The sequence below is a fragment of the Zea mays genome, chromosome 9 (genome assembly GCF_902167145.1).
Source record: "Zea mays cultivar B73 chromosome 9, Zm-B73-REFERENCE-NAM-5.0, whole genome shotgun sequence".
In the NCBI taxonomy this organism is placed as follows: Eukaryota; Viridiplantae; Streptophyta; class Magnoliopsida; order Poales; family Poaceae; genus Zea; species Zea mays.
The window spans coordinates 25,089,866-25,117,650 of NC_050104.1; the positions used below are offsets into that span (position 1 = coordinate 25,089,866).

A 27,785-nucleotide genomic window follows, 5' to 3' on the forward strand; every position below is an offset into this window, starting at 1 on the left:
GAGCATTGCGATGAACCTCTTGCATCATTTCTGGAGTCATCTCTTCTCCTTGGGCGGGCTTATACATACCTACATTAACAATCTCCCAAAGACTAGGATGCACACCGATTAAATGCGACTTCATCTTGTCGGCCCACTCGTCATAGTTCAACTCACTAAGAGTTGGTAACTTTCCAAGTGGGCGGAAGAGAAGTTGGGAATATAATTTCTAGAGTAATCGAATTGAACTTTGCTAAATTCGTTACCTTTGCTTTTGGTAGAAGATCCTTCGGTGTTGAGACTTACCTTACTCAATACCTTAGACACCAAAAGATCCACTAGATCGTCATTGTAATCAAATGTTCCCTTACCTTTATCTTCTTCGGTCTTTCTTCTTGATTCTTCTTCTTCGGCCTTTTTCTTAGCATCTTCCTCTTTCATTTTGAGGAACATTCTCTCGGCAATCTTCATGGCGAGGTCGAGGACCTTGGGGTCCACTTCCTCACCGGAAGATGTGACGAGGATTTCCTCGAGGAGAGGATCCACATGGTCCCGTTGTGTAGACATGATCGTTTCCTCACGCGGTTAAGCGTAAAACGAGGTACGAAGCTCTGATACTAATTGAAAGTAGCCTAGAGGGGGGGTGAATAGGCTACACCTGAAAATTTTCACTAAAAACTTCGAGATAGGTTAAATTAAAGTTGCACTGGTGCAAACCGGTTCAGTCGATTTTAATTACAACTGAACAAGTTTGAACCTGCTCAACTTAAATTAGATAATCTATTGAACAAATACGAAGTAATGAAGAATATAGCTAAAGACTTGCCCTACACAAAATCTACTCGAATGAATAATATGAACCAACCACCGAATATAAAGTGCTTAACAAGAACACACAAGAACACGCGATATAACCCGAGGTTCGGCAACCACCACAAAGGTGTCCTACTCCTCGTTGAGGAACCCACAAAGGGCCGGGTCTTTTCCAACCCTAATCCTCCACAAGCCGACCACAAAGGTCAAGGCAATCTCTTCTCAAATCTGCTCAAAGAGCGGGTGATACAAACTTCTTGGGGTCGTCCACAAATTTGGAGACTCCCAAGCAACCTCTAACCGTCAAGGAACACGAGGTTCCAAGAGTAACAAATCCGCACATGGTTAAGTTTGCAACGAGCTCAAGAACAAAGAGAATGGGAGAATCGAGATAAAATTGACAGCGAGTTCGATCGAGTTCACCTCACACCAAGGGTCCTTCAAATGATTGAAGGAGATGCGATTGCGGGTGTGAAAGGTGAAATGAATGCGCTTGTTTGAAGGTTGGTCAGCCAAGAATTCGTGGGAGAGGCAGGAGTTAATGAGAGAGAGAGTGTGAGGGGGTATATAAAGGATCCCCCAAAAGCTGGCGGCCGTTGGGAGAAAAGAAGTAAAAACCGGTTGAACCGGTTTTCAGACCGGTTGAACCGGTTTCTACCAGGGGGATCCCGGTCCACTGAGCTACTCAGCCGGAGACTCAACTGGTTTCAAAACCGGCTGAGTAAGGAAAAAATTCGGCTCAACCGGTTTTAGAAAAATATCTGCTGCGACTTTTCTGACAGCTCTGACTGTCAGACAGGTCAGAGCAGAGGTGGCAGGTGAACAGTACCAAAACCGGTTGAACCGGTTTCAGGTCCGGTTGAACTGGTTTTGGGGGCTGAAACCAAATTTTGAGTATTTTGAAGAGAACAAAAGTGGAGTCTTTGTGGGAAGTAAAATTTGTTTTTCTCAAGGGCATTCATGATCTGGAAAAATGTTCTCCAAGATGTTTTCAAAAGATTTTGAACTTGGCTCGTTGCACAACTTACTTAATCGTCGCGGATCCCTCTTAATTGTACGGCGATTCCTATGACTCAAGAATTATAAATTTAGCACCGCCGTTGTTTCTAGGCACTTGGAGCACACCATTTGATGTGGAATTTTAAATCCGCTGTGCTTTATACTTTCATGCTCGTAAGATCTGTGCTTCTCCTGTCTATAGAATTACTGTGTACATGCTAGGAGCAAACTTGTTAGAATCTCAGTTTGTTTTGTCATTAATCACCAAAACCCTCAATTAGGGTTGATTGCACTTACAGGTGGCACCGGAAGCAGGACCACAGCCGCTCAGGTCGGGGAGCCAGACACGCGGCAGCTGACAGCGCCACGGACGACGAATGCCCTTCTCCCTCGAACAATGAGGGAAGGAGCGGGCCGCTGCCCACGCGGAGGCGGGACCCAACTCGGCGCGCCCTCCTCCCCAGCACGGATGATGAACATCCTTGAAGTTGAGGGCAAGGGAGAGGCCACGACCCGGCTCGCTCTTCCCCACCACGAGGCCTACGGTCATCATCCTGGGTGACCGCCGGCGGGGGACTGCAGCGAGGCTGCATGATGAAAATCCTTGAAGCCGAGCGATGACTGAAGAGCGCCAACCCCCACGAGGTCGCGCTCCTCCAACAACAGCAAGAAGAAGGCAACACAGGTGCGCCCCATCGGGGGGCTCGGAAGGTGGAAAGACGCGATGAATGTGAGGAGTGTGAAGGCATGGCTACTGCACGGGAGATCGATCCCTTTTTAAAGGCGGATCTCCCCACTCGCACCCCCAAGCGTCACGGGCAAAGTCTCCACCAACGTGCTCCAGGGTTCCCACCCTATGACACGGGGGCTGGGTCCCACACGTCATACGAGCTGACCCGAAACGCGAAGAAGGCAAACCGCCACACGCGAAGCATGTAACCGCCCCGCGGTTAGACGCACTCTCATCCTCGCCGAAACCAGCGGTCGAAAAGGCGGACCGCCATGTGAAAGGGAAATGTGCCCTTGGGCCATTTCTAAGTATTTTGGTGATTAAGTGACCAACACAAATGGTTATGTGTTAAACTATGCCAAATGGTGGACAAAGTGCAAATCAATACAAAGGTATGATTCTAGACTTAGTACATTGGTTTTTGTGTACTAACATATTTGTCTAAGTGCTAGAATCAGAGAAAAAACAAATGAAAAAGACTTGGCTCGAGCAGCCAAGACTCTCCTCAGTCTGGGTGCACCGGACTGTCCGGTGGTGCACCGGACAGTGTCCGATGGTGCACCGGACAGTGTCCGGTGCGCCAGGCTGGTGCTGGTCAACTGGCCGCTCTCGGGAACTCGACGGCGGCGTATGGCCAAAAATCATCGGACTGTCCGGTGGTGCACCGGACTGTCCGGTGAGCCAACGGTCGGCCAAGCCAATGGTCGGCCGCGCAATCCGCACATGACGCGTGGTCGGGCCAACGGTCTGATGGGGGCACCGGACTGTCCCGTGTGCACCGGACAGTGTCCGGTGCGCCAACAGCTCCAAATCTTCAACGGTCAGGTGCGCCAGAACAGGAAAGAAATCTGCACCGGACTGTCCAGTGCACCAGTCGACAGAAGGCAAGATTTGCCTTCCTGGATTGCTCTCAACGGATCCTAGCTGCCTTGGGGCTATAAAAGGGACCCCTGGGCGCATGAAGGAGTACACCAAGCATTCTTTGATCATCTCTTAGCACCAAGACATCTCTCTAGCTCATTTGATTCGTTGTGATAGTAATTTAAGCTCCTCTTGAGTTGAGAACTCCGTGTGTGATCTTAGAGCTCAAGTTGTGACTTGTGTGCGTGTTTGTGCTCTTGCTTTGAGGCTTGTGTGTGTTGCTCTTCACACTCTTACGTCTGTGCTTCTTTGTGATCATCTCATTGTAAGGGCAAGAGGCTCCAAGTTGTGGAGATTCCTCGCAAACGGGAAAGAGTAAAGGAAAAAGAACACCGTGGTATTCAAGTTGATCATTGGATCACTTGAAAGGAGTTGAGTGCAACTCTTGTCCATTGGGACGCCACAACGTGGACTAGGCAAGTGTTGTACTTGGCCGAACCACGGGATAAATCTCTGTGTCTCTTGTGCTTGTTCTCACTGTGTCAATTGTGGTTCACAAGAGCTCTCCTTAGCCACTTGATTTCATTGTGCTAACACTTAATCAAGTTTGTGGCTTTAAGTTTCAAGTTTTTACAGGATCACCTAGTCACCCCCTCTAGGTGCTCTCAATTGGTATCGGAGTCGTTCTCTTCACGAAAGGGACTAATCGCCCGAAGAGATGGATCCTAAGGGAAAGGGGATGGTGGTCAACGATAAGGAGAAGGAGTCCATCTTCAACGAGCCAAGGGACGACAAAGCCACTGACTCCGGCTCGAGTCAAAAGAAGAAGGATGGGAAGAAGAAGAGGCGGATCAAGAAGATAGTCTACTACGACAGCGATGAGTCTTCCTCTTCCCAAAAGGACGACAAATATGAGGAGAAAAAGAAAACGGTTAACTCGAACTTTTCTTTCGATTATTCTCGTATTCCACAAAGTTCCAATGCTCATTTACTTTCCATTCCACTTGGTAAACCTCCTCACTTTGATGGAGAGGACTACAGATTTTGGAGTCACAAAATGCGTAGCCACTTGTTTTCTCTTCATCCAAGTATATGGGAGATAGTAGAAAATGGAATGCGATTTGATAGTTCGGATAACTCCATGTTTATCAATGAACAAATCAATAAAAATGCACAAGCTACTACTGTTCTTTTAGCATCCTTGTGCAGGGAAGAGTACAATAAGGTGAGCGGCTTGGACAACGCCAAGCAGATTTGGGACACCCTCAAGATCTCGCATGAGGGGAACGACGTCACCATGCCCACCAAGATGGAGTTGGTGGAAGGCAAACTAGGAAGGTTCGCAATGATCAGGGGAGAGGAGCCAACTCAAACGTACAATAGACTCAAGACCCTGGTCAACAAGATAAGAAGCTATGGAAGCACGAGATGGACGGACCACGACGTCGTCCGACTTATGCTAAGGTCCTTCACTGTCCTTGATCCTCATCTTGTAAACTCTATTCGTGAGAATCCTAGGTACATGAAGATGACGCCCGAGGAAATACTCGGAAAGTTTGTGAGCGGGCGAATGATGATCAAGGAGGTGAGATACGTCGATGAGGCGTTGAATGGCCCAATCTACGAGCCTCAAACCGTTGCTCTCAAAGCAACAAGTAGCAGGGAGGCGCTACCTAGCAAGGTGGCGCAAGTTGAGGTGGCCGGGCTAAATGAAGATGAAATGGCCCTCATCATCAAGCGCTTCAAGACGGCGCTCAAAGGTCGCAAGGAGCATTCCAACAAGAGCAAGACGAAGGGGAAGCGCTCCTGCTTCAAGTGTGGTAAGGTTGGTCACTTTATTGCTAACTGTCCTGATAATGATAGTGACCAGGATCAAGAAAATAAGAGGGAAAAGAAGAAGACTTACAAGAAAGCGAAGGGCGAGGCACACCTTGGCAAAGAGTGGGACTCGGATTGCTCTTCATCTGACGATGAAGGACTTGCCGCCTCGGCCTTTAACAAATCATCCCTCTTCCCCAGCGAGCATCACACCTGCCTCATGGCAAAGGAAAAGAAGGTATGCACTAGGAATACTATTACATATGCTTCTTCAAGTGATGATGAATCTAGCGATGATGAAATAGACTATGCAAGTTTATTCAAAGGTTTAGATAGAACTAAAATTGATAAAATCAATGAATTAATTGATGCCTTGAATGACAAGAATAGATTGTTAGAAAAGCAAGAGGATCTTTTGTATGAAGAGCATGATAAATTTGTAAATGTTCAAAAATCTCTTGCTTTAGAAGTTAAAAGGAATGAAATGCTTTCTTGTGAATTATCTACTTGCCATGAGACTATTTCTAGTTTAAAAAGTGTTAATGATGATTTAAATGCTAAGCTAGAAGTAGCAAATAGATCTAGTTCTTGTGTAGAACATGTAGTAATTTGCAATAGGTGTAAGGACTTTAATGTTGATGCATGTGTTGAGCACCTTACTTCTATTGCAAAACTAAATGGTGAAGTGGCTAGTCTTAGTGCCCAACTTAAGACTAGCAAAAATTAATTTGATAAACTAAAATTTGCAAGGGATGCCTACACTGTTGGTAGACACCCCTCAATTAAGGATGGGCTTGACTTTAAGAGGGAAGCCAAGAACTTAACAAGCCATAAGGCTCCCATCTCCGCCAAGGAGAAAGGGAAGGCCCCTATGGCTAATAGTGTTCAAAAGAATCATGCTTTCATTTACAGTGATCGAAAATTCTCTAGAAATGCTTATAGGAATTATTCTTATGATTCATATGCTATGCCTGCTTCTAGTTCTTCTATTGTGCATGATATGCCTAGGAAAAATGTTATTCATCACATGCCTAGGAGAAATGTTGTTCATGTACCTAGGAAAGCAAGTAATGAACCTTCTACAATTTATCATGCTTGCAATGCTTCCTTTGCAATTTGTAGAAAGGATAAGAAAGTGATTGCTAGGAAATTAGGGGCAAAATGCAAGGGAGATAAAACTTGCATTTGGGTCCCTAAGGCTATTGTCACTAACCTTGCAGGACCCAACAAGAGTTGGGTACCTAAGACCCAAGCCTAAATTTGCCTTGCAGGTTTATGCATTCGGGGGCTCAAGCTGGATTATCGACAGCGGATGCACAAACCACATGACGGGGGAGAAGAAGATGTTCACCTCCTACGTAAAGAACAAGGACTCCCAAGATTCAATCATATTCGGTGATGGGAACCAAGGCAAGGTTAAAGGACTAGGAAAATAGCAATTTCATTCGAGCATTCCATTTCTAATGTGTTTTTAGTAGAATCGCTCGGATATAACTTGTTGTCTGTTAGTCAATTATGTAATATGGGGTATAATTGCTTATTTACAAATGTAGATGTGTCTGTCTTTAGAAGGAGTGATGGTTCATTAGCTTTTAAGGGTGTACTAGATGGCAAACCCTATTTAGTTGATTTTGCAAAAGAGGAGGCCGGTCTAGATGCATGTTTAATTGCTAGGACTAGCATGGGCTGGCTGTGGCATCGCCGTCTAGCACATGTGGGGATGAAGAACCTTCACAAACTTCTAAAGGGAGAACATGTGTTCGGACTAACAAATGTTACTTTCGAAAAAGATAGACCTTGTGCAGCTTGTCAAGCAGGTAAACAGGTGGGAAGTGCTCATCACAGCAAGAATGTAATGACCACATCAAGACCTCTGGAGTTACTTCATATGGACCTCTTCAGACCCGTCGCCTACCTAAGCATAGGAGGAAGTAAGTATGGTCTTGTTATAGTTGATGATTTTTCCTGCTTCACTTGGGTATTCTTTTTGCAGGATAAATCTGAAACCCAAGGGACCCTCAAGCGCTTCCTAAGGAGAGCTCAAAATGAATTTAAGCTCAAGGTGAAGAAGATAAGGAGCGACAACGGGTCCGAGTTCAAGAACCTTCAAGTGGAGGAGTACCTTGAGGAGGAAGGAATCAAGCACGAGTTCTCCGCTCCCTACACACCACAGCAAAACGGTGTGGTAGAGAAGAAGAACATGACGCTCATCGACATGGCAAGGACGATGCTTGGAGAGTTCAAGACGCCCGAGCGGTTTTGGTCGGAAGCCGTGAACACGGCTTGCCATGCCATAAACCGGGTCTACCTTCATCGCCTCCTCAAGAAGACTTCGTATGAGCTTCTAACCGGTAACAAACCCAATGTTTCATACTTTCGTGTATTTGGGAGTAAATGCTACATTGTAGTGAAGAAAGGTAGGAATTCTAAATTTGCTCCCAAAGCTGTAGAAGGGTTTTTGTTAGGTTATGACTCAAATACAAAGGCGTATAGGGTCTTCAACAAATCATCGGGTTTGGTTGAAGTCTCTAGCGACGTTGTATTTGATGAGACTAATGGCTCTCCAAGAGAGCAAGTTGTTGATCTTGATGAAGAATACGTTACAACAACCGCAATACGCACCATGGCAATTTGAGATGTGCGGCCACAGGAACAAAAGGAGCAAGATCAACCTTCTTCCTCAACAATGGTGCAACCCCCAACTCAAGACGATGAACAGGTTCATCAAGAAGAGGCGTGTGATCAAGGGGGAGCACTAGATGATCATGTTATGGAGGAAGAAGCACCTCAAGTCCCTACAACCCAAGTTCGAGCGACTATTCAACGGAATCATCCCGTCGACCAGATTCTGGGTGATATAAGCAAGGGAGTAACTACTCGCTCTAGATTAGTTAATTTTTGTGAGCATTACTCTTTTGTCTCTTCTATTGAGCCTTTCAGGGTAGAAGAGGCCTTGCTAGATCTGGACTGGGTGTTGGCCATGCAGGAGGAGCTCAACAATTTCAAGAGAAATGAAGTTTGGACACTGGTGCCACGTCCCAAGTAAAACGTTGTGGGGACCAATTGGGTGTTCTGCAACAAACAGGATGAGCACGGGGTGGTGACAAGGAACAAGGCACGACTTGTGGCAAAAGGTTATGCCCAAGTCGCAGGTTTGGACTTTGAGGAGACTTTTGCTCCTGTGGCTAGGCTAGAGTCAATTCGCATATTGTTAGCCTATGCCGCTCACCACTCTTTCAGGTTGTTCCAAATGGATGTAAAGAGCGCTTTCCTCAACGGGCCAATCAAGGAGGAGGTGTACGTAGAGCAACCCCCTGGCTTTGCGGATGAACGGTACCCCAACCATGTGTGTAAGCTCTCTAAGGCGCTCTATGGACTTAAGCAAGCCCCAAGAGCATGGTATGAATGCCTTAGAGACTTTCTAATTGCTAATGCTTTCAAGGTTGGGAAAGCCGATCCAACTTTATTCACTAAGACATGTGATGGTGACTTATTTGTATGCCAAATTTATGTCGATGACATAATATTTGGTTCTACTAACCAAAAGTCTTGTGAAGAGTTTAGCAGGGTGATGACTCAAAAGTTTGAAATGTCGATGATGGGCGAGTTGAACTACTCCTTGGGTTCCAAGTGAAGCAACTCAAGGATGGCACTTTCATCTCCCAAAAGAAGTACACGCAAGACTTGATCAAGCGGTTTGGGATGAAGGACGCCAAGCCCGCAAAGACTCCAATGGGAACTGACGGACACGTCGACCTCAACAAAGGAGGTAAGTCCGTTGATCAAAAAGCATATCGGTCTATGATAGGTTCCTTGCTTTACTTATGTGCTAGTAGACCGGATATTATGCTTAGTGTATGCATGTGTGATAGATTTCAATCTGATCCAAGGGAGAGTCACTTAGTGGCCATGAAGCGAATTCTTAGGTATTTAGTCGCTACGCCTTGCTTCGGGATCTGGTATCCAAAGGGGTCTACCTTTGACTTGATTGGATATTCAGACTCCGATTATGCTGGATATAAGGTTGATAGGAAGAGTACATCAGGGATGTGCCAATTCTTAGGAAGGTCCCTGGTGTCTTGGAGTTCTAAGAAACAAACTTCCGTTGCCCTATCAACCGTTGAGGCCGAGTATGTTGCTGCAGGACAGTGTTGCGCGCAACTACTTTGGATGAGGCAAACCCTCAGGGACTTTGGCTACAATCTGAGCAAAGTTCCACTCCTATGTGACAATGAGAGTGCAATCCGCATGGCAGATAATCCTGTTGAACACATCCGCACTAAGCACATAGACATCCGGCATCACTTTTTGAGAGATCACCAGCAAAAGGGAGATATCGAAGTGTTTTATGTTAGCACCGAGAACCAGCTAGCCGATATCTTTACCAAGCCTCTAGATGAGTCAACCTTTTGCAGGTTGCATAGTGAGCTAAATGTCTTAGACTCGCGGAACTTGGATTGATTTATAGCATACATGTGTTTTATGCTTTGATCATGTTCCTTCTATGCATTTTGTTGTTTATTTATGGTGCTCAAGTTGTACAAGCACTCCTCGGACCTCACATACCATTTGCAAGTGATGCACATATTTAGGGGGAGATGTGCTACAACTTGACCCTTTGAGACTAATCATGTGTTTGAGCTTGCTTGATTTAGTCTCAAAGGTGGATTGAAAGGGAAAGGTGGACTTGGACCATGAAAGACTTCCACCACACTCCGATGAGAGGGTAACTTACTCCAAGTTCATCTCCATGTCTCTTATTGCCTTTTGCTCTTAATTGACAATTTTGGTGAGGTAATGAGGTTAAAAGGGCCAAGATTGATCCCGTTTTGGTGCTTGATGCCAAAGGGGGAGAAAATAAGGCCAAAGCAAGAAATGGATCAGCTACCACTTGAGAATTTTGAAAATAGTAGAGTTAGACTTTTTGTTTTGGCAAAATTCTCTTAATGTCTCTTCTTGTCAAAAGTTGGTCTCTTGTGGGGAGAATGTTTGATTATGGGAAAAGGGGGGAGTTTTTGAATCTTTGATCAATTTTTCTTGGAATACCTTTCTCTATGCCTCAACAAGGGAATTTGACTTAGAGATAGGAAATTGAGTTTGATTTGCAAAAACAAACCAAGTGGTGGCAAAGAATGATCCAAATATGCCAAATTTGAATAAAATTAATTCTTGTTCTCATTTGCATTGATGTTGCACATCTATATGTTGCTTTTTGTTGTGTTGGCATAAATCACCAAAAAGGGGGAGATTGAAAGGGAAATGTGCCCTTGGGCCATTTCTAAGTATTTTGGTGATTAAGTGACCAACACAAATGGTTATGTGTTAAACTATGCCAAATGGTGGACAAAGTGCAAATCAATACAAAGGTATGATTCTAGACTTAGTACATTGGTTTTTGTGTACTAACATATTTGTCTAAGTGCTAGAATCAGACAAAAAACAAATGGAAAAGACTTGGCTCGAGCAGCCAAGACTCTGCTCAGTCTGGGTGCACCGGACAGTGTCCGGTGGTGCAGGCTGGCGCTGGTCAACTGGCCGCTCTCGGGAACTCGACGGCGGCGTACGGCTAAAATCACTCGACTATCCGGTGGTGCACCGGACTGTCCGGTGAGCCAACGGTCGGCAGAGCCAACGGTCGGCCGCACAATCCGCGCATGACGCGTGGCCGGGCCAACGGTCTGATGGGGGCACCGGACTGTCCGGTGTGCACCAGACAGTGTCCGGTGCGCCAACGGCTCCAAATCTTCAACGGTCGGCTGCACTAGAACAGGAAAGAAATCTGCACCGGACTGTCCGGTGCACCAGTCGATAGAAGGCAAGATTTGTCTTCCTGGATTGCTCTCAACGGATCCTAGCTGCCTTGGGGCTATAAAAGGGACCCCTAGGCGCATGAAGGAGTACACCAAGCATTCTTTGATCATCTCTTAGCACCAAGACATCTCTCTAGCGTATTTGATTCGTTGTGATAGCAATTTGAGCTCCTCTTGAGTTGAGAACTCCGTGTGTGATCTTAGAGCTCAAGTTGTGACTTGTGTGCGTGTTTGTGCTCTTGCTTTGAGGCTTGTGTGTGTTGCTCTTCCCACTCTTACATCTGTGCTTCTTTGTGATCATCTCATTATAAGGGCGAGAGGCTCCAAGTTGTGGAGATTCCTCGCAAACGGGAAAGAGTAAAGGAAAAAGAACACCGTGGTATTCAAGTTGATCATTGGATCACTTGAAAGGAGTTGAGTGCAACTCTCGTCCATTGGGATGCCACAACGTGGACTAGGCAAGTGTTGTACTTGGCCGAACCACGGGATAAATCTCTATGTCTCTTGTGCTTGTTCTCACTGTGTCAATTGTGGTTCACAAGAGCTCTCCTTAGCCACTTGATTTCATTGTGCTAACACTTAATCAAGTTTGTGGCTTTAAGTTTCAAGTTTTTACAAGGATCACCTATTCACCCCCCCCCCCCCCTCTAGGTGCTCTCACCATGCAAGAAGCGTGCAACCGTGCCGCAGTTGTGCACCCTTTCAGCTCCGTCACATCTGGCGGTGCAGCATGGAGGCCCGGGCCCACACGTCATGTAACCGACGCACCGGTTACTACGTGCAAAGAAACCGCACCGCCACTTGCGCCAATGCCGCGTCTTCTCGACTGCAGAACCAGTGCAGCGACTCGAGGCAGCCCCGCGCGTGACCCAACAGTACCAATTAAGTGCGACGATCACGGGTCAGTCAGCCGTGGGGATAGGCGCAACAGTTGATATAACCAAAAGCGGACCGGTAGTAATTGCAGCAACAGACGTGCGGAAGCGGCGGTCCAATCACCTACAGGCTCGCATCCTCTCCTGAAGCGGCAGGGGAGCCCTCTCCCACGGCGTAAAGACGACACACCCGTGTTCCGTTCCTCGAACGACTCGCGCACGCGCAACAGATGCCCCGCAAATCGCCCATCCCGTCGCATTAACTCCTTGGCAGGGCAAGCGACACCTCTGGCAGGCGAAGCGGGCGCCGTTTCACCTCCGTCATGATGACCGCGTCAAAAAAGGTGTGCCACATTATTTAAATTCATATCCTTTTTTCTTTTCCCCTCTCTCTCTCTTGCCACATGGATCGGAAATGGGGATATTTCGAAAAAGGATCCTTCTCAGCGAAGGAAGCGGGCCCCGAGCCCTCCTACTGATCAGGGGTTCAAAGGTTGCGCCCTGCGGGGCTCGGCAACCACCCCAGAGCACTCGGGCTCCGAGCCCTTTACTGATCAGGGGTTCGAAGGCTGGCCCCTCGGAAGGGTTCGACAGCCGCCCCAGAGCATGCAGAGTCAGGGATGACCCTGGGTACGTCCGTTACATGGCCGAGGCTCGGGCTACGCTCCCGAGGTACCCTAGGACATTTTCGAGACCAGCGGGAACGATTTGTAATGGAATCCCACCGGAGGGAGGCACCGAGCCCTTGGACCGTATCAAATGGGTCCGGGTCCAGCAAATCACCTGCAGGTACTTTTGGAGCGCGCCTCTGGGCCACTAGCCGACCCTTATCGAACGGGGCTCGGGCGTCCACTCGGATCACCCGATAGCAACTCACTAGAAACACCGTGTTCGGTGCCCTCCGAGGGTAACATGGAGCTTTCCCCCCTTCCTCCTTGCGAAAAGGCGACGAAGGAGCGTACAATAAAAGTCGAGACGATCCTTGATCGTCCTCTCGCTCCGTGCAGAGGCTCGGGGGCTGCTCTCGCATTAGGCTACGGCCAAACTGTTGACCACGTCAACAAACCATCTTAAAAACTTGGAGCCTGACCATGCACCCGGGCTATGACCAGGCCGCATGAGGGAACAACAAGGTCGACCGAGGCATCACAAAAAGAATTAAGACCTCAGAGGAGTCAAAGCACTCCTCTGAGGCCTCGGGGGCTACACCCGACGGGTGCGCTCGCGCACACCCATCGGAACAAAATATAACCGAGAAAAGTTGGTCCCCTTGCAAGAAATCCGGCAGAACCTCCAAGCGAGTACCTACACTCCCTTCGAGGCTCGGGGGCTACTGTCAGGTACCGTAATTAGGGGTACCCCTAATACTCCTTAACATGGCTGGAAAACATCCTCAAAACAGACCGTAAAGACTGATAGGCACGGTTCAAGTCAAGGCCTCGTCTACAAAGGGACGCGATCTCATCCGAGCCCAGCCTTGGGCAAGAACAGTAGTCCCGGACGGATTCACACCTCGCCCGAGGGCATCCTCAGGCAGTGGGCACACCCTCAGCTTGCCCGAAGCCAAGCTCGGGCAAACTTTGTCGTGCAGCGACCTCGGCCAAATTGCCTCACCAACCGATCGTATCGCATGCGCATTTAATGCGGGGATCGCCTGACACCTTATCCTGACACGCGCGCCTCAGTCTGCAAGGTCTAAGTGACCGCAGTCACTTCGCCCCTTTACTGATCGTTCTGACAGGAAAACGACGCTATTCACCCCGTTCTGACTACTGTGGCAACCACCAGGGTAAAACTGAGTCACGGCCTCCCCCGAGTTCAGCCTCGGGTGCAACAGGGAGCTCCGCCTCGCCCGACATCAGGCCTCGACCTCAGCCTCGGCCTCGGGAGGAGTCACATCCTCGCCCGACCTCAGCCTCGGCCTCATGAGAAGTCTCCGCCTCGCCCGACCTCGACCTCGGACCGACCGCGCCACAGCCTCAGCCTCGGGAGAAGTCACATCCTCGCCCGACCTCTGGCCTCGGCCTCAACCTCGGCCTCGGGAGGAGTCACATCCTCGCCCGACCTCAGCCTCGGCCTCAGGAGAAGTCTCCGCCTCGCCCGACCTCGACCTCGGACCGACCGCGCCACTGGGGATACATCATTACCCTACCCCTAGCTAGCTGCCTCAGGCTACGAAGGAACAAGACCGATGTCCCATCTAGATTACTCCAGTAACAGGTAATGATGGTTCCCCGCGTGCGTCCATGACGTCGATGGTTCTCAGCTCCCTACGGAAACAAGGAAACGTCAGCATGATCCATGCCGCACGGCCAGCTGCGCTTCTACAGGGCTCAAGCACTTCTCCGACGGCCACGTTAGCACCTATACAGGGCTCAGACACTTCTCCGCCGGCCACGTTAGCACATAGCTACACCCCCATTGTACAGTTGGGCCATCTCCTTGTATCTATAAAATGGGATGTCCAGGGCCTTCCTAAGGGGGGCGGAGAAAGGCGAGCAGAGGCAAGCAGAGTGGGAGAAACGCGGATGAGGCTAACTCAGACAGCTCACCTCAGGGCCAAACCCTCTCTCTCTCTCTCTCTCTCTCTCTCTCTCTCTCTCTCTCTTTCGCAACACATGTAACCCCTACTACGAGCACCCCGATGCAAGATAATATAAGCCTCATCCCCCCTCTTGTGTTCCATCTTGCATCAAACCATCTGGGAAGGGACACGCAGCAACAAATTCACTGGTCGGTTGAGGGTCCTCGCGGGTCCGAAACGCTGACAAAAATCATGCTAAAGTGTTTATAATATTGAATATAAATTTTATATATGTATATATAATTTCTTGTAAAATAAAAAAATAATCGTGCTGGGTCGGGCCGATGCTACGGCCCAATCGCTGCGCTCGTGCCGGGTTGGCCCAGGTATTATTAAATGGGTCGTGCCTCAGGTCGGCTCGCTAGACACAGACCATTTGGCCATCTATACCTCCGCACGATAATGATGGTCCTCGCCACCTCGTTCGTCAGTCTACTTTTTTCTCTCTCTCCCCTCATGCCTCCACCTTCGCGCCACCCCATTCTCGGCAAAGGGCGTAGGAGCATGCATCTCCTCCCCGTATTCGTCCGACACCAGTCCCGACACTGACTCGTGTAGTGCTATTGCACGTCCACGAGGACGTTTCACATCATGCACGCATCATCGTTTTCTCCATTGTCGGACGTTCAGTTCCTCTTCCTAGTCTTTGCGCTGTTGCCCCCGCTCACGATCGCAACCGCGAGTCGATTGACACTCGTCGACGCGGGTACGGGGCGAGTCAGTCATGCTCCTGGCCTTTCTCCGTGCGTGCCGTCGAGGAGGACATGGTGCTGCCTGGCACGCTTAGGTTATCTTGACGATGAGGAGTCAAGGTCTGAGATATTGGACAACCTTGGAAGTGGGGGAGGTGCGGGATGGGGGTCTATGTTTTGCTGCCGACAATACCCGTGCGTTCATAAAAAATAATATGTGAACAGCGGAGACAATAAATAAAAATCTTGTGATCTATTTTATGGGTATTGTTGTGAGCCGTCGCAACTAGAGATGGTCAAACGAGCCGCCTGGCCCGGGCCCGGTGAAGCTCGGCCTGTTTTGGACCCGGCCCGCTAGGCACGGTTAGAAAACCGGGCCGAACCGTCTAAGCCCACGGGCTTGATTACCTGTCTGACCCCGGCCCGCAACGGGCCTAAACGGGCCGGGTCGGCCCGTTTAGCACGAAAAAGCGGGTCGAAAAGCGGGACGGTAAGCACGTTTTAGTGCAAAAAAGCGGGCTTAACAGGCTTAGGGTAAACGGACCGTGCCGGGCTAGCCCACGGTGCCTAGTTTCGTGTCCGAGCCCGGCCCGGGCCCACATAGAACTAGGTCGTGCTGGGCTCGAACCGGGCCCAAACAGTGGGCTTCGTGCTGGGCTCGTGGGCCTCGTGCTTATTGGTCATCTGTAGTAGCAACGCACGGGTAACCGACTATAGAGTAACAAACGAGTTTATTTGTATAATGTGGATGGGAAGGACTGAACACAGGCTCAGTTGGCTGGCCGGAGGATGTCATGTCATTCTTCTACCAGCACATTTCATAAATATTATGTTTCAGATGTAAAATATATTTTTTGTGTTATTAAACCATAATCAAATTCTAACGCAACAAACAAGTTACAAGCTATAAAATTACTTTCGCAAGACTCACAACCATTGATGCGAAAAACTTCCTTGCATGGCTTATAATACCTTTGCGGATAGGCTTCAAAGAAGAGCTTTGTTTCGTAAAAAAAATACTAAAACCTCTCGTTTTCACGAAAGGGGTAGCAAATTGTGGCCCCCTACATGAGCACAACATATATAGGCGGCTTTGGTCAAAAGCGCGAACTCAACTCTCGCATATACTCAAGTTTGGGCATTATTATAAACTAGGTGAGTGTCCGTGCGTTGCAACGGTAACATATAATAACATAATAACTTATATACAAAATGTGTCTTATATTGTTATAAAAAAATGTTTCATAATCCATTTGTAATTCTAGCCATACATAAATTTTGTTATTTTAATTTAGTTGTTTCACTACTACATTACAACAATCAGTATCATGCAGACTTCGATATATGCCACGATTTGCATAGTCTCATCATTGAAGAGCATGTGCCACACCTGCCGGTAGAAGTTCCCTCATACATTGTCAGTCATCAGGTACGCACCACCATACACGCTTGCTTAAACAAAAAAAAAGCAAGTGTATGTGTTTGCGAAGAGAATTAAAGGTAGGCCACCACAAAAGCTACCCTGACGATGGCGAGTGGTCATTGCTGTCGGTCCTCCTCTGCGTCACCTCTGGCGCCAAGATGACGCCATAGTCCTTGATATAGTAGTCGTCGGACGCGCATGACATGGCGAGTACCGATGACTCTTGGTTAGGCTGCCAAACGAAGTGCACCCCGGGCTCATCAGCGAGGTAATACACCTAGCCGTTCACCACCGGATGTGCTACTCCTCTATATACATCTTGTTCGAGGACACTCAGACAATGTCAGCAACGACCGTCGTCCCAGCGCACAAGAATTCATGGTCGGTCAGTAGTGACTTACGTGGTAGGTTGAGCTTCAGGTGATGATGAGCTGGACGGTGTGACGGCGCCGTTGTCGAATGCGGTGCCCAGAACAAGCCAAAAGTCGCCGGCGTTGGTGACGACCATGAGGTCCCCCTGTTTGAGATGGACAGCGCGGTGCAGCCGCTCTGGACTGCGTCCAAGCGGTGGCTGCGGCGGAGCTTGCCGAACACAACGACACATGTGGTCACGTAGTACTGCTTCCAGAGGTCGAATTGGCAGTCGTCAAGCTTCTTCTCGTCGTTGATGAGTGACGCCAACGCGAGCGCCTCCTGCCAGTGGTGTTTGTTCGGGGTTTCCAAGTAAGAAACATTGATTCATCTTTAGCGTTGTTTTATGAAAATAACTCACAAGTCAGATCCATGGAAAAATATTACGGAGAATAAATGTCACACATATAAAAAAGAATTTAAGTTGAAAACATTATTCAAACAAAAAGAAATTGCATGCAAGGCTCTTCTTTAAATACTACTCCCTCCATCCAAAAATATAATTCAGAAATCTTGTTGATAATTATCTACTACTACACATTGTGCAAAAGTAGCAGGTAGTCTTTGGAAGAGATGTAGTAGATATTTTTACTATAACAGATATTGACATAAACACACATGTGGTGTAGTGTTAGCTACGAGCACATTTGCTTGAGAGGTCGCAGGTTTGAATCCTATTGGAGCCACATTTGTGTTTTTTAATTTAATTTTAGCTAGGCGTGGGATGCACGTGGGAATGAGAATGAGATTTGCGGGAAGGGGGGAATGAGAAATGGCAGCCGGGAATGGGAATGAGCTTTGCGGGGAGGGGAAATGAGAATGGCAGAACACGGAATGACAGGCGGCAATGGGAATGGCAGAACACGGAATGACAACCTACCCCTTACCGCCTTAATAAATGGTAGAGATTTGAAATAAAAAAAATGTTCAACTCCTAACCGGCAACGACCAATCTACAGTAAAATGACTAGATTTTCATAAGTACTTTTTTTAACTTCGCCTAGAAAACAACAAACACGACTCCTTGTACGTATATCTATTTGACGTGTACTGTTGGAGGACATGAAATGGAGGCTCGGCAAAGTCACGACGCATTCTCGTACAAGAAAACAGAAAGAAAAGAAAAAGAAAGGAAAATATAGCTGGGCTGCGAGTCCGCTGCTGCGTGCTGGCTACTACCTCGCTCCTCGCTCCCGGGCGTGCGCGTACCTGGAGTAGGAGGGCCGGACTGCCTATGAAACAGAGTGCACATTTCTACTGGGCCCAAGGAAAAAAAAAAAGAGGCAGGCCAAGGTGCCCGCGTAGGAATTTGTGTTGGGCGTACGACCCGTCGGACGGAAGGTGTACGCCCAAAGCAGTACTAGAAATAAAAGAAGTAGGCCAAGATGAACTGGGCCTCTTGCTGGGCCCCCGAGTCTCTGACGCAGAAACGACCTCCCACCGTTCCGCGCCGTCAGGCCAGTTCAGATTCAGACAGACGGGATGCGCGGCAGCACGTAACCGTCCGCGGTGACCGTGGCCCCGCGCAGCCAACCGCCATGTGGGGGCTGGCTTGGCTTGATTTCGAGCGGCAACCCGGCGTGGCAACGCGGCAGCCGCCAGCCGCCAGCCGCGCGGAGCGACCAGCGACGAAACGAAACGTGCGCGCGGCGCGGCTGGAGGGGCGGTTGCAACTTGCAAGTAACTTCCACGCGACCGCGTGCGTGCATCACGACTCGCGTCGTAGCCTCTCGTCTCTCGCGTTCGGCTTCCGCTCGGGGGCGCGAATCTTCTCGACCCATCGAGGCAAGAAACCCAAGCCTAATCCGACCCGCCATGGCTTTCCTTTCCTTGCTCCCCCCCTTATCTTCCCGCGGGTAGTATATAATCATCCCCTCCGCCGGTCTCGCTTCCTTGCGCAACCATCCAATCCAATCCAATCGAACCACCACCTGATTGACTAGAGCGAAAGCACAAGCCGCCCACGCATCTCGATTCGAGCAGCAGCAGCAGCAGCAGAAGCGGCGCGCAGAGCTCGTGACGAGAGCAACCTTCCTTCCGTTCCTCGATCGCCATGGACAAGGTGCTGGCCTTCTCGATCCTGAGCGCGTCGCCGGCCGACCTCTCCTCCACGGGCGCCGGCTTCGGCGGGAGCTGGGCGCGGCTGTCGTGGCGGAGGGGCGCGGACGACCAGCGTGCGCCGCGGCGGGAGCAGCAGCAGGAGGAGGACGAGGACAGGGAGAAGCGAGACTTGCGCTCCCGCGACGGCGGAGCTCACGCGAGCGGAGGGGGAGCGGCGGCGGCGCCACCGCGGTTCGCGCCGGAGTTTGACGGCATCGACTGGTTCGGAACCATCGTGTCGCGCTGATCAACAATCCGGGCTCGGCCGACGCGCCCCCCGAGTTAACCACGTGACCAATCCTGTCTACTATGTTTTTTTTACCTTATGGTGGATTAATTGTCCCAACACAGATAATTGGGACTCCGCGTGTTGTACATACAGGGAACTGCTCAATTACCAGGTGGGATGGGGAACATTTATTTGTTCCTGTCCTCTGCATTTTTTTTTCTGTACCGAAATGGATGGATGGTCTCCAATTTGAAACCGAGTCCTCCAGCTCCAGGTAATCTGCCGGTGGATGAACCCAAGCCGAACTGTCCCGTTCAGTTCCATGGCTGGTCGCGAGGCGCGACAGCACATGCGTCAGTTTCATCATATGGCTGGGCCGCTGGGGGGTAACGTGTACGCGCTGCCGGTGCCTTCGTTTATGACCAGACGAGTTAAATTATTGCTACACTCTACTTAAAAACTGGTACTTGTCGTGCTCCAATGGATAATCCGACACAGCATCATCCACGGGACGACGTTACATCATCCAATCAGTGCACAACAAATCCGTCATCCATCTTATGTTTATTTATTGTTTCTCCCCCGAAGAAGAACCACCATTGCCTTTTCGTAGAGTAGGACGACGAACAGAGCAACTTCAGTGTCGAATCGAATCGAAGGTGATCACATTCATGGGAACCTCCCACAAATTCCATCTTCTGCCACAATTGAAGGCCGAAGACGCATCGGACCAAACCTTATAACGAAACCAAAGTATGAAACGAAGGTAATCCATTCACTTTTTGGGTGCGGTATACAGTACAACAGGTCTGTACAAATTACTCGTCGCCGTCGCCTTTTCACTCGGTGACCGCCGACAGGAACGAATCCAAGCGCGGGGGCGGCATGTGACGAGGAGGCCCCTCGAAGTTCAGGCGGAGACGATGGACTCGAAGCAGTGCAGCCCGTCGAACTCGGGCGCGAACCGCGGCCGCGTCTCCCGCCGGCGCTCGGCCGCCGGGGCCCGCTGGTCGGCCGCCTTCTCCTGCCTCGGCGTTGGCGCCGCGTCCGCCGCCGCCGCCTGGGGCCGAGCCCGCCACGAGAGCCGGGCGGCGGAGGAGGAGGAGGAGAGGCCGGCCGCGGAGATGTCCGCCGGCGACGAGCTCAGGATGGAGAAGGCCAGGATCTTGTCCATGGTCTGGTCGGTCACAGACGACGGCGGCGGATGGAAATCGGCAGAGGGGTAGGGTCCCCTTTTTTTGCTTCGTGTGGAACTGTTGGTTTCTGCTGTGGCGTGCTCTTGCAGTTGCAGTTGCAGTTGCGTTTGGTGTGTGCGCGCGCTTGCCGCTTGCTGGTTGCTGTTGCTGCTCTGCCCCCTCGTGCCTGGCGACGGGGTTTTTAAAGGAGCCGTGTTGTCCGCGTGGGAGGAGGGACGAGGAGGGATGGGGAGGCGCGCGCGGCAGGTCAGGGAAAGTTCCTGCGCGGACGCGGTCCGAGGCTGACTCGCGCATGGTGGCAAGGGGACGCGACGCGAAGCCGGCAAGCGACGACTGTGTGAGGCGGCCCTGAACCGAGCGGAGCCGGTCAAGCCTGTTCATGTCAATCCCGTTCAGACGCGGCGGCGAGACGTGGCGACTGGTGGTGGCCGCGGGTAGGCGTGGCGCGACACCTGGAGGGGTCTCAGGTGGCGTTTGGTCCGTCGGTTGGATTGGATTGGACCGGAGCTACCGGCAGGCCACCGCCCCGTGGTGCCGTGCGGTCGGCATCCCGAGCTAGCGCGTCCTGTCTGCTGCCGAGTGCCGACCAGGTTGACGGCGACGGTCCAGCCGCTGGCCCGCTGCTGACTACTCGGAGGAGCTCAGAAGGTGCACATAAAAAAAACTGCCTTTGACGAAAAGTCACAGCCTGAGCAGCCCGGTCGTCGGTCAAAGAGTCGGTAGTCGACGCATGTGGTGCAGTGCGAACATACGTATACTACCCGGCGGGCACTGACCTCCCATGTGGTTTATCCATCTGCTCGGTGCTCGCCAGCAGCTGACTGTCTCACCGTCACCCACCGGGCATATGGATGGACATGGACGGCCGTTCTTTATTGCTCTGCAGCGTCGTGTCTCCCTCCACTAAGATTTCGCGAACGTGCTTGTGCCTGCCTCTGTCTCTGTGGAGCGCCCGAGCCCATCCCTCCTCCTCCCCGTGCCTCCTCGTTTCTATCTACAGCGCCTAACCACGCCTCGCTGCGTATTAAATTAAAGTCAACCCAAAAATCTCGATCGCCTAGTGAGCCTAATCCAAGCGCCGAAAGCTGTACCAGCAGCTACCGGGAAACACGCCGGCCCCGCCGCACGTCGTCGCCGGCAGAACCGCAGAAGAGGCCTAGTCAGTCGTCAGATTTCGGCATGCAGCTTTCCTTTCAGAGAGTACTGCCTGTCTGCCCGTTCGGTCCAGATTACCTGTAGAGATGGCTATGGACCTCCATCTCCGATTTCTCGCCAGAAATTTCTCCATTATAGAATGAGGACGGACAAGGTACTTCCCCATAGGAATTCCCCGTAGAAATGTAAACGAGAAAAAAAATATTTCTGGATGGATAAACGGGGACAATAATGGAGACTGTGTTGTTGTCATCGATCCACCACAGCAGGCCCACTACCCTACCGTGCTTTATGGGCCGGGTCTTATTTATGCGCTTATGCAACACGGTGGCTTCGAAACTGTGTTTAGCCGATTGCTGTAATGTTTTCGAAAAATTTTCTTAACCCTATAATCTTATGCGTGTGCCCTCTCTATTTTCCTATAGCAAAGTCTAATTTCCGAGAGTGTATACAAGATAATATTTTCATTACAAGCATTGCTTCTGTGCTCTCCTTCCCTGAATATGCCTCTAAGATTTTTGCTCAAACCGTTACAAGTTTAGTGATCTAGAAATTAGACGGTTTAGATCGAAATTTGGTATTAAACTTTTTAAAGTTCAGGTATAAGCATATCTAAAATTTACTGGGTGTTGAACGAAAAAATATTTTTATGTATCAACGGGTTATGTCACTGTTCGAAAAAATTGTTATTTTGCTAGAATTGGTTTTGGCTCTACGTTATTATGTCATTCCGTGTCTATGACTGACATCTATGTCTATTATTTGCTGACCCAATAGCATACTAGTGAAACCTATAAATAATAATGGCAAAATTCCAAATGGCTCGTCTTTATTCTGTAATATACAACACGTTTTTTTTGGCTTAGTCGGCTTTAGAATAAATGTGGCACATAATATCTTCCACATATGATATGATCAACTGTACTATACAAATATTTTACCCATAAACCATATTAGCTTAATTAGTCTGTGTCTAAATTACGATTATTAGAATCGAATCCATTCCATTCAAAAAGTCTAGACAGGGACTAACTGTATATTAAAAACTTTCTGTTAAAGTTATGAATGATAAAACCACCTATGAACCACTTCTAAATGGAGTAGGGTCTAAGCAGTTTTGAGAGCTGAGGGATGTTGGGGTCCTCTTATGTCGAATATCACTTGTTACGAAGAAAGGATCACTTATCTAACATGTTGATAGGACATGAGATAGTGCATTTCAGGAAAATTTTCACTGACAGAAACAAAGATGGCAGCCAAAAGCAACACCTTCGGGCGCAAGCCAGAGGGGAGGTTACCGAATGACGAAGGCCGAGAACCAGAGAGCCGAAGAAGGAGAAAATATTTTATTGTACTAATATCATTTGTAAACAGTATATGTAAAACCTTGATGGACATTATTGAAAATATATACAAAAGTGATTAATCTTCACTATAAATAGATGAACAATACTTTGCATAAAGTACCTTTTCCAAGGGTTATACCTTCGTGCTGCTTAGCCTTCGAAGAACCTTCGTGCCTTCCTCTATTCAGGAGTCGAATGTATGTTTATAAGTTTATCTAGTGTAATGGAAGACATAATGAGAATGCTAAGACAATGGACATAAGTTGTCATGTATCATTTCATCTATCTTATTTCATTACATTTACCTATGTTATGCATTCTTGTCTAAAGACCCTTGTCCTTTTTATTTACACTTCGAATGAGTGCTAATCCGAGGTCTTCGTTCTTAACTTTTATTGACTTGATTTTCAATATCTTCATCGGATTGAGATTAAGTGCTCAACAAGGGAGATAGTTCATCAAATCAAATTTGAGAGTTGAGGGAGATTGTTCATCAAATTCTAAAGTCTGATCAGAAAATGTGAATTAGTGAATGAAAAAGGACTCTCTTCATTTCTTTTCCCCAAAAAAAAAGAACCCGAACTGCTTGAGAAATTAATGAGAAAGAAGTAGTTGGCGTCGGTATTGTCGGGGGGTGTTTGGATACTCCTGCTAAAGTTTAGCCCGGGTCACATCAAACGTTTGACTTTTAAATAGGAGTATGAAATATAGACCCAACCAACTGGACTAGATTCGTCTCGTCTTTTAATCTTCGGCTGACAAATTAGTTTTATAATCCGACTACATTTAATACCCGGAACGGAGGTTCAAACATTCGATGATGGGACATGGACTAAATTTTAGTTTGGGGTGACGAAACACCCCCTATCGCGTCCAAACAAGAACTCGCCGAGAACTTGCGCCACGTGGCGGCGCGCATGTCAGTACGGTGCGACGACGGCGTCGAAGCAGAACCCGCGGTCCAACGCCGCCGGGCAGTACCGCGCCGCGTCCGCACCGGCGGCGCCCCCCTCCTGGCCACCGGCACCGTCAGCCTCCGCCGCACCCGTCCTGATCTGGTCGGCGCCGCACTTCTCCGCCGACGCCGACCTTGCGCCCCGCGCCGCCGCGCCACCCCTGCCGCCGCTGCGCTCCGTCCTGGCGCGCCCCGCGGGGCGTGCGAAGCTCTCCAGCGCGCCGGCGCTCATGCCCGGGCCGAAGACGTTGCCTGGCCCCGCACCGACGAGGGACATGGCCAGGATCCTGTCCATGCCGGTGCCGCCCTCCGTTGCCCGCTGCCCTGCCCACGCGACCGCCGGCCGACGCTACGGTTAGCTAGAGCACGTACGTACGGGACGACGACGACGACGACGATCGGGCAAAGTTGGCGATGCACACAACTGCTGCCCCGTTATTTATTTGGAGGCGTCGTGACCGAATCGAGTCGGACACCGTGTCTCGCAGGCGCCGCCAACCATGGTCCGTGGTGGCGCGGACGTGCCCTTTCGGACTCGCATTGACTCAACCAAGTCATCGCAATCACAGCCTGCTTCGTTATACAGTAGTGTACTACGCCTGCATCTTCCATCGGTTTCGTCAAAGTGGTACTGCTGTACCATATTCGGGGTTCGTATTTTTATGGTGTCAAAAGTGATACGCATCTGAAAAAAGGATAACTATGTTGCTGACTGAATAATGCCAATAGCTGACATGACACACATCAGACAAAAAGATGAGTGTGCTGGAGTGCTCTGCTGCACATCCGAGAAAAGATGAGTATGCACTATGACTAGGCGATCCTTTATTGACTGATGCTGCATCTCGCATTTTTTTTAACTTGATGAGCTTCGATATGATTCGTAGCCCATAGATATTACATTTTTTTTATTAAAACAGGAACAACCAGGGATGGCAACGGATCAGATTCGGATCGGATATTTGAAATATCCGCCCGCAGTCATATCCACGATCATAGATAATATCCACCCGTGACTATATCCGCGGGTAGAAATTCATATACATATCCATGTCCATCCGGTTTCGAATATCCATTGGATATCCATCGGATATGATAAAGAACCATTTTCAGCAATTGAATAACATAATTAATCAAGTTTTGATAGTCGCCTAGAGGGGGGGTGAATAGGGCGAAACTGAAATTTACAAATATAAACACAACTACAAGCCGGGTTAGCGTTAGAAATATAAACGAGTCCGAGAGAGAGGGCGCAAAACAAATCCCAAGCGAATAAGCAAGTGAGACACGGAGATTTGTTTTACCGAGGTTCGGTTTTTGCAAACCTACTCCCCGTTGAGGAGGCCACAAAGGCCGGGTCTCTTTCAACCCTTCCCTCTCTCAAACGGTCCCTCGGACCGAGTGAGCTTCTCTTCTCAAATCAAAGCCGGGAACAAAACTTCCCCGCAAGGGCCACCACACAATTGGTGCCTCTTGCCTTGATTACAATGGAGTTGTGATCTCAAGAACAAGTGAGAAAGAAAAGAAGCAATCCAAGCGCAAGAGCTCAAATGAACACGGCAAATCACTCTCACTAGTCACTAGGGCTTTGTGTGGAATTGGAGAGGATTTGATCTCTTTGAATGTGTCTAGAATTGAATGCCTAGCTCTTGTAGTAGTTGAGAAGTGGAAAACTTGGATGCAATGAATGGTGGGGTGGTTGGGGTATTTATAGCCCCAACCACCAAACTTGACCGTTGGCTGGAGGCGTCTGCTCGATGGCGCACCGGACAGTCCGGTGCACACCGGACAGTCCGGTGCCCCTGCCACGTCATCACTGCCGTTGGATTCTGACCGTTGGAGCTTCTGACTTGTGGGCCCTCCTGGGTGTCCGGTGCACACCGGACATGTACTGTTTGATGTCCGGTGCACCGGTATGGGCATGTCTGACGTCTGCGCGCGCTGTGCGCGCATTAAATGCACCGCAGGGAGCCGTTGGCGCCGAAAAGAGCCGTTGCTCCGCTGGTACACCGGACAGTCCGGTGCACACCGGACAGTCCGGTGAATTTTAGCGGAGCGGCTGCCACGCGAACCCGAGGCTGGCGAGTTCCGGAGACCGCGCTTCCTTGGAGCACCGGACATGTCCGGTGCACACCGGACAGTCCGGTGAATTATAGCGCGCCGGCTTCCGAGAAATCCCGAGAGTGAAGAGTTTGAGTCTGAGTCCCCTGGTGCACCGGACAGGTACTGTTCACTGTCCGGTGGCACACCGGACAGTCCGGTGCGCCAGACCAGGGGTGCCTTCGGTTGCCCCTTTGCTCCTTTATTGAATCCAAAACTTGGTCTTTTTATTGGCTGAGTGTGAACCTTTTACACCTGTATAATCTATACACTTGGGCAAACTAGTTAGTCCAAAGATTTGTGTTGGGCAATTCAATCACCAAAATTATTTAGGAACTAGGTGTAAGCCTAATTCCCTTTCAATCTCCCCCTTTTTGGTGATTGATGCCAACACAAACCAAAGCAAATATAGAAGTGCATAATTGAACTAGTTTGCATAATGTAAGTGTAAAGGTTGCTTGGAATTTAGCCAATATAACTACTTTACAAGATATGCATGGAATATTCCTTTCTTATTTTGGACCACGCTTGCACCACATGTTTTGTTTTTGCAAAATTTTTTGTAAATTCATTTCAAAGATCTTTTGCAAATAGTCAAAGGTAAATGAAAAAGAGTTTGTAAAGCATTTTCAAGATTTTGAAATTTTCTCCCCCTGTTTCAAATGCTTTTCCTTTGACTAAACGAAACTCCCCCTAAAAGAGATCCACCTCTTAGTGTTCAAGAGGGTTTTGATATACCATTTTTGAAATACTACTTTCTCCCCCTTTTGAACACAATAGGATACCAAATGATAAATACTTTTGGAAAGCACTAAGTTTTTGAATTAGGTGGTGGTGCGGTCCTTTTGCTTTGGGCTCATTTCTCCCCCTTTTTTGGCATGAATCGCCAAAAACGGAATCATTAGAGCCCTCGAAGTAATTTCTTCCCCTTTGGTCATAAGTAAATGAGTTAAGATTATACCAAAGACGAAATCCGGTCCTTTTGCTTTGGGCTTTTACTTTTCTCCCCCAAAGACAAGGTCCTTTCCTTGGAGCGATGGCGAAGGATGAGTTACGGAGTGGAAGCCTTTGTCTTCGCCGAAGACTCCAATTTCCTTTCAATATACCTATGACTTGGTTTGAAATAGACTTGAAAACACATTAGTCATAGCATATAACAGAGATATGATCAAAGGTATTTAAATGAGCTATGTGTGCAAGCTAGCAAAAGAAATTTCTAGAATCAAGAATATTGAGCTCATGCCTAAGTCTGGTAAAAGATTGTTCATCAAGTGGCTTGGTAAAGATATCGGCTAATTGATCTTTAGTATTAATGTAAGAAATCTCGATATCCCCCTTTTGTTGGTGATCCCTAAGAAAATGATACCGAATGGCTATGTGCTTAGTGCGGCTATGCTCGACGGGATTGTCGGCCATTTTGATTGCACTCTCATTATCACATAGCAAAGGGACTTTGGTTAATTTGTAACCGTAGTCCCGCAGGGTTTGCCTCATCCAAAGCAATTGCGCGCAACAATGACCTGCGGCAATGTACTCGGCTTCGGCGGTGGAAAGAGCGACCGAGTTTTGCTTCTTTGAAGCCCAAGACACCAAGGATCTTCCCAAGAACTGGCAAGTCCCCGATGTGCTCTTCCTATTAATTTTGCACCCCGCCCAATCGGCATCCGAATAACCAATCAAATCAAACGTGGATCCCCGAGGGTACCAAA

General features: G+C 48.9%; 3 protein-coding genes across 3 annotated transcripts; 1 reads left to right on the plus strand and 2 right to left on the minus strand.

Moving 5' to 3' along the window:
• The first annotated feature begins 18,670 nt into the window (after window positions 1-18,670).
• On the plus strand, window positions 18,671-19,583 carry LOC103638131 (uncharacterized). The gene has a single exon (XM_008661114.4). It carries the CDS (start codon window positions 19,049-19,051, stop codon window positions 19,340-19,342), a length of 294 nt encoding a protein of 97 aa, XP_008659336.1. The 5' UTR covers window positions 18,671-19,048; the 3' UTR covers window positions 19,343-19,583.
• On the minus strand, window positions 19,541-20,664 carry LOC103638130 (uncharacterized). The gene has a single exon (NM_001351631.1). It carries the CDS (start codon window positions 20,496-20,498, stop codon window positions 20,235-20,237), a length of 264 nt encoding a protein of 87 aa, NP_001338560.1. The 5' UTR covers window positions 20,499-20,664; the 3' UTR covers window positions 19,541-20,234.
• A 2,747-nt stretch (window positions 20,665-23,411) lies between these two features.
• On the minus strand, window positions 23,412-25,160 carry LOC100275853 (uncharacterized). The gene has a single exon (XM_071507133.1). The coding sequence runs from the start codon at window positions 24,269-24,271 to the stop codon at window positions 23,942-23,944; it is 330 nt and encodes a 109-aa protein (XP_071363234.1). The 5' UTR covers window positions 24,272-25,160; the 3' UTR covers window positions 23,412-23,941.
• Window positions 25,161-27,785: the final 2,625 nt, after the last annotated feature.